Source organism: Sinocyclocheilus grahami, unplaced genomic scaffold, assembly GCF_001515645.1.
Source record: "Sinocyclocheilus grahami isolate Dianchi unplaced genomic scaffold, SAMN03320097.WGS_v1.1 scaffold745.1, whole genome shotgun sequence".
Classification (NCBI taxonomy): Eukaryota; Metazoa; Chordata; class Actinopteri; order Cypriniformes; family Cyprinidae; genus Sinocyclocheilus; species Sinocyclocheilus grahami.
Genome location: NW_015505924.1, coordinates 275688 through 282751, shown reverse-complemented (window position 1 = coordinate 282751; position 7064 = coordinate 275688). Strand labels below are relative to the sequence as shown.

The window sequence follows — 7064 nt, the reverse complement described above, 5'->3', positions numbered from 1 at the left end:
CTTCTCCAGATGTTCACTGATGGACTGGAGTGCTGTGGATTATTGTGATGTTTTTATCAGCTGTTTGGACTCTCATTCTGACGGCACCCATTCACTGCAGAGCATCCATTGCTGAGACACTGATGCAGTGCTGCATTTCTCCAAACCTGATGAAGATCAAACTCATCCTGATCTGGGATGACCCGAGGGTGTGTAAATGTTCAGCTTTTATCATCTTCACCTCTTATAAGTGGGAATAAATGAAACACTTCCAAAAGTACTAATCATTTCTTTCAAGTTAAATTCAAGCAAGATTAGCAGCATGTATATACCACGATTGTTGCAAGGCTTTTCCGAGAACTGTGACACGGTGGGTCTGTTGGGTTGAATGGAGAGTGAACGTTGAGTTCTGACTGTAATGAAATCATGATGCATTACACGCAGATCAAACGCGCGCTTGCTTTTGTTTAAGATGAGGGCGGCGTGCATGTTTCGGGTTTGTGGTTGAGCAGATGTATTTCTGCTGTACCTCAATGTCATGATCTATAAGAAGAGAAGAGTCTGTCCAGTGCGAGATCCCGTGAGTCATGGGCCGTTATTTGGGATGGTCGATAGTGACAAATAAACAATGTCGTGTATACAGTGAAGTCCAAGCGTCTGAGAGCACGCTGAGGATCTGTTGGAAACAAACAGAAAATGTTTAAAACATGAAAATATTTCACATTCTAGGTCACTAATCAAATTAGCATATTTATACTTAAATTCCCATCAGTGTTATCATTAATATAGTATTACAGTATTTATTATTTTGTAATTTTCCATTTTCTTTTCAAAGTTCGTAATTGTGTTTTTGTTGGTTTTATATTTTTTAAGTATATCTGTTAAGTATTTTTTTATTTCAGTTTTAGTAATTTTGTTGTGTTTTATCGTTTCCTTTTAGTTTTTTTAAAATGTCTATTTATTTTTTAGTATTTTGTTGCGTTTTTGTAGGCTTTATTAATTTTTTTTTAATATGTCTATTTGGTTTTTATTATTATTTATTTCAGTTTTAGTCATTTTGTTGCATGTCATTTTTATTGTTATTTTAAAACATTTATATAGTTTTTATTAATTTATTTCAGTTTTAGTCATTTTGTGTTTTTGTCATTTTTATTATTTTTCTTTACTGCCTATTTGGTTTTTATTATTTTTTCATTTTAGTTTTGTGTTTTTGTCATTTTTATTTTTTTAATATGTCTGTTTAGTTTTTGTTGTTTTTATATTTCAGTTTTAGTTTTAGTAATTTTACTAATGTTGTGTTTTTGTCATTTTTATTGGTTTATGTCTATGTAGTTTTTATTATTTTCAGTTTTAGTAATTTTGTTGTTTTTGCCATTTATATTAGTTTTTTAATGTCTGTTCATTTTTATAGTTTTTTTTAACAATTGCTATTGATTTTTATTTCAGTTTTAGTAATTATAGTACTTTAATAAAATTATAAATGTTGCCTTCCAACACAAAACTGAAATATTTACTAAAAGTATGCCTGAAAGTTTTTTAAGTATTCATTATTTCAATTAGCATTTATTTATTTCAATTAACATAAATGTTTTGAATAGTTTTAGTTAACGATAATATCACTAATTCATATTACATTTTCCAATAATACAAATTGTTGTGCTTACATCTACAATGTAAAAACAGTTTTTGCATGATTTAAAATTAAATTGTTTAATCATTTAGCAGATGCTTTTATCCAAAAACAACACATCATAAATGCACACACTGCAAATGCAAAACCGAAGAAGTGTCACATTGCATCATTAATTACACTGCAATTTTTGCAGTGACATTTTTGTCTCGTTTCATCTTGAATCAAGATGCATTTACTGTACAAGTAAAATGACTCAAGATATTATGGCTTGTTTTCTGTAAAAAAAAAATTCAATTTTGTTAGTTTTTGCTTAAAACAAGCAAAAATATCTGCCAATAGAGCAAGAAAATTATCTTGTTTAGCCCACTGGCAGATATTTTTGCTTGATTTAAGTTTTCTTAAATCATTTTACTTGTACAGTTAAATGCATCTTGATTCAAGAATGTTTAGATATGTATACTAGAAAAAAACAAGTCAAAAATACTAAGTAAGAGAATCGTTTTTTGCAGAGTAACCCACACAGCTGACGTGTTTTGTTCTGTCTCTTGAAGATGACGTGAACGGCTTTAACCCGGAGCAGTTCGAGAGCGTGATGGACTTCATCCAAGCCACCATCGGCCGACTGCGCAGATCCTCCGACGTAGATTCGCAAACCAAGCGGGACCGGGGCCGCCAGAGAGGAGCAACACACACCGAGAGGAGCGGCCGGGGGCGAGGAGACCGGAAGAGGGGTCGCGGACGAGGCCGTGAGGACAGCCGAGACGACAGGGTCAAAGGTCAAGGGCGTGGGTGTCTGCTGAAAGAGATCCACCTCAACAATTTAAAAAGATTATTTTTCTTGCCCCATTGGCAGATATTTTTGCTTGTTTTAAGGAAAAACTAACAAAATGTTGATATATATTTTTTTTTACAGAAAACAAGACTTAATATCTTAAATCATTTCACTTGTACAGTAAATGCACCTTGATTTGAGAATGTTTAGATATTTATACTAGAAAACAAGACAGAAATACTAAGTAAGAGAATCATTTTTTGCAGTGCGCGAAACGCTTGAGACGGGGCCGCAGGACTCTCAGGAGGAGACCCCAGATATATCCAGTATTCACTTGTTACCAAACCACATCGTTTATCCAGAAACAACGTGACTCGCCTGCAGTGGATTATCACGTTTACACAGAGAACCACAACGACAGACTCCAGATCTTTAATATCCAGAAAGCTATCTATATATATATATAGTATATATGAAAATGTATTTATTGAGATTTAATTAAGTTATTGTTATTTATTGCAATCCATTGTATTAGAGTGTTTGTTTCTCTTATTTATTTAAGGAGGGGGTTTTTGTTCTCTATCTTGGATGGTGCCAAATTTGAGCACAAGTTTTTCAAGAAACCGTTCACAATTCATCATTTATTCAAGCTCATGTCTTTCCAAACATGTCGTGACTCACAAAATGAGAGGTTAAGGTGTGACAGAGAGATAGATAGATAGAGAGAGAGAGACAGAGAGATAGATAGAGAGAGAGAGAGAGATATACTATGGATTTTTTTTGCCCACCAAATCTAGCCAAAATTTCCCTAATCTTATGCTCAGATCTAAAAAAAAAAAAAATTCAGATATTATATGCGCGAAAAATAAAAAATTTATAACATTTTTTGAATATATATTAATACTTCGTATTCGAAAGTCTCACGGTCAAACATGGGGGCTGCTATTTTTTCTAATATGAACTATATGTTTCTAGTAAAATATATGAGAAAAAATAGAATATTTATAATATAAATATTATAAAACTAATTAGAACAAAAAATAGAAAATTATATATAAAATATATTTCTATTTTTCTAATATATTTTATTTTATATTTTCTATATTCTATATTTTTGTTGTATATAATATATATGAAATGTTTTAGATCTGAGCATTTTTTTAATTTTATATTTATTTATTTTATAATTTTTTTATATATATATATATTATATATTAATTATTTAATTATTACAAAACCGCTCACACAGAAATCACTTTTCAAATCAAGCAGATTTCTGTTGGTCTGTGTGTCAAAAACTAACTAACTAACTTGAACCCATTGCAAAATCTGCATAGGGAACTCTTTCACCCCCTCACGTAATTCCTAATTAAAACCAATGGATTTTGCTGCAAACAGTAAATGTGAGCGAAACCTTTAGGAGATTCTGGTTTCCATTCAGTGAAGTTGGATCAGGATTTATGGTGTCATTTGTCACAGTGAAAATAGTGAATATAACTTGTGCACGTTATTCAGAGTCTTCTGAAGTCATATGATTGATATGCATGAGGAACCAACTCAAATTGAAGCCGTTTTTCAATGCAAACCTCTAAAATCTTAGGGTTAAACACATTGAATAAGAAATGGTGCATTTAGACCCTTGTGCCCTGTTTGACATCACTGAATCCAAACCTCGCTGCTTTTTGCATTGCAACGTGACAAGTGTAAAAAAATGCATGAGATTTGAGAGCTATTTTGTTAATGAACAGCAACTAAAATGTGTGTTTGTTCCTCAAACAAAGCATCGCACGACTTCAGAAGACTTGGAAAATGATGCAAAAAGTCTTGTTATGATGCTTTGAGAATGTCATTTTGCATTCGATCTCCTTTTGGTGTTTGACGGAAGAAGGTCAAATTGGTTTTGGAACGACATGAGCTTGAGTGAATCGGAGAGAATCTTTAGATTACGTGACGGAAAAGACGCGTCTTCGGTCTCCAGCTCCACCAGGCCAGTCTGCCGTTGTTTCCTACAACAAAAGAGCAGATAATAAGCGGGCAGAGGACCAAGTATTACTGTAGAAAATAAAAAGCCGATGTTGTTTTGCAAAAAGCGAAAGTCTCGATTTTTCCCGTCATTAAAACAGGCAGCGCAGGTCCGTCGTGTGCTCAAGCCGGACCTCAGATGGCTCGTCTCCAATTATCTCTTTAAAATACGGTCTGGCCTGACGTGTTTACATCTCACTGTAATGAAATCAGTGCCAGGGACCGCCTGCGCCGAGCCGAGCTCCACAAATGGACTGTTTGATCAGAGCAAATAATGTTACATGTGACCTCTTTAAACCCGCTGTCTGCTCGGTCCGGTCAGGAGCGACCGCTGAGGTCAAACCGGCTGTTTACCCATTAATCTGTACCTACGGAGAAGCGCCGCGGACCCCCGTCGTTTAAGACCATTTATGTCAAATCAGCTTTGTCTGCTCGACTTGAAATAAACTTCTCAACAGGATCAATTCTCTCAATTGTAGAGCAATCTGGGTCTTCGACTGTAAACAGGCCCGTAGGAAGAGAAAACGCAGGTCTTTCTGTGCATTAAGCCCAAAGTATACTTTGTTTTTGTACGCATACGCATCTTTAGATTTTTTTTTTAACTTCCATTTTTTGCGGTATAGCTCTATCCACCTTAACACGTTCATAAGCCGTTTTCTGTGAATGTGCGAGACTTCCGGTTCATTGGCCGCTGTAGGGAAATAGCGAGAAGAACAACAACGTGAATTAAACGGTAAAACGGCAAACCACTGTGTTCATAATTTTGACGTAAATATTCTAGCCTACAAGACTGGTTACTCACAAGTTTAATTCAGAACCATTCAGTATGGCTTTATGGCCCCCCAAAATACCGTACTAACCATGCACAATCTTTTTTTTATAAAAAATGCAAACATGTACAGCCATCTTGCTCACATATGATTGTAGCACCATTTGTGCTGAATACAAAAAAATTACATGTTGGCCAAAAGTTTGTTATAAGTAGCTGAAATAAGCACAAATGTCAGGGCATGTCATCTCAAGGGCCCCAAAATCACCTCAGACCCTAGAGGGTTAAGATTATACATTAAAATAATACGGTAAGACGCACCAGTTTGCAATATCAAGCAGAAAAACGATCGGTCTTGCACAGTTTTTGGAAGCGGATGACACTGGAAGCCTCGCACATAATATTTACAAATTCCTGCTCTTACGGGAAAAATAAGGTGGATATTTATCACTGTTAAAGAATAATTAGCTGGTGAAGTGGATTTACTTATTGTAGTGTTAAATACAGTTATCATGTGCATTGCAATGTTCAAATCAGATGTTGATATTAGTGAGGGGAACATTTTAAAGCAAGCGGTTCATTCATAAACTCGTACGACCTTACGTTCACGCGAAGACAACGAACGCAAGGGGCGGAGCTACAGCGGTCGATGCATGCGCTCTAGAAAGTTTTTTCTTTGTCCAGTGTCTGCGCTGTTTTTCTCCACAAGTTATGACTGCTAAAAATGTTTCTATACTCTTTTAAACTAAAGCTGGGCTCTCTCACACAAGCGCTTCGTCTGTTGTTGTTGTTCAGTCTCTTTAGTTTGGCTTTCTACTGTGAAACAACAGCCTTGGGCCAGTGTTGCCACCTTGTGTAACAACTGATTAGTGCAAAACTAATTCAATGGGCATGAGCAAAATCTGGTGGTAGCGTGTACTTTTCTATTGAAGAAATTTGCGTCATGCGAACCGTATGCATGAAACCGAAGTATACTTTGGGCTTTACTGTTGCGTTATGATGCCGTAATCCCTGAACAAATCCCCCCATTTCAGAAGTATCTAGGCCAAACCTCTGTAAAGCACGAGGTGCCTCTTTTATCAGGATATATTTCATCAGCCGTTCCTCCTTAATCATGATAAACGTGCTTTGGAGTCGTAGATGTAACCGAAAACAAGCATTCGCTGCGATCCTCTGTCCTGACGTATGCCGGTTCGCTCAGCACACATGTCCAGCGCGTGTAACTTACGCTCGTGGATTCCTCGAAAGGGAACATTCAAGATAAGAGTTCAAATGTCTGCTGAAACTAATTTTCCGTCCTGCAGTGTTCGTCGGTCCTGTGAGACGTTTTGTCTTGTTTTGTGTTACTGAACCAAAGCTCTCTACAGACTTTATTTTTGTACAATATTCATTTTATAACTTTTTACAAAATAAATCTTGTCTTTATCATGCTTTTGTGTGCGTTCATGAATGCATCATCAATGCACGAGGTTTAAAATCTAAAAGAACAGTTATTTTATTTATTTTTATTTTATTTAGTCATTTAGCAGACGCTTTTATCCAAAGCGACTTACAAATGAGGACAATAAAAGCAGTCAAAACTAACAAAAGAGCAACAATATATAAGTGCAAATGACAAGTCTCGGTTAGCCTAACGCAGTACACGTAGCAAGGTGTGTATATACAGTATATATATATATACACACATATACAATACATATACACATACATTCATACATACCGACAAACAAACACACACACACACATACATATATATATACATATACACATACATACACACACACATACACATACACATATATATATATACATACATATACACACAAACATATATATATATATATACACACATACACATACATACATACACACACACACACACACACACA

General features: G+C 35.3%; 1 protein-coding gene across 1 annotated transcript in view; it reads left to right on the top strand.

Moving 5' to 3' along the window:
• Positions 1-7064, top strand: part of LOC107560825 (glial cell line-derived neurotrophic factor-like) — a 17907-nt gene that overhangs the window by 6170 nt on the left and 4673 nt on the right. The window contains exon 3 of the mRNA XM_016245093.1: positions 2164-2452. Coding sequence (XP_016100579.1) covers positions 2164-2452 — 289 coding nt within the window. The remainder of the gene's footprint in view (positions 1-2163; positions 2453-7064) is intronic.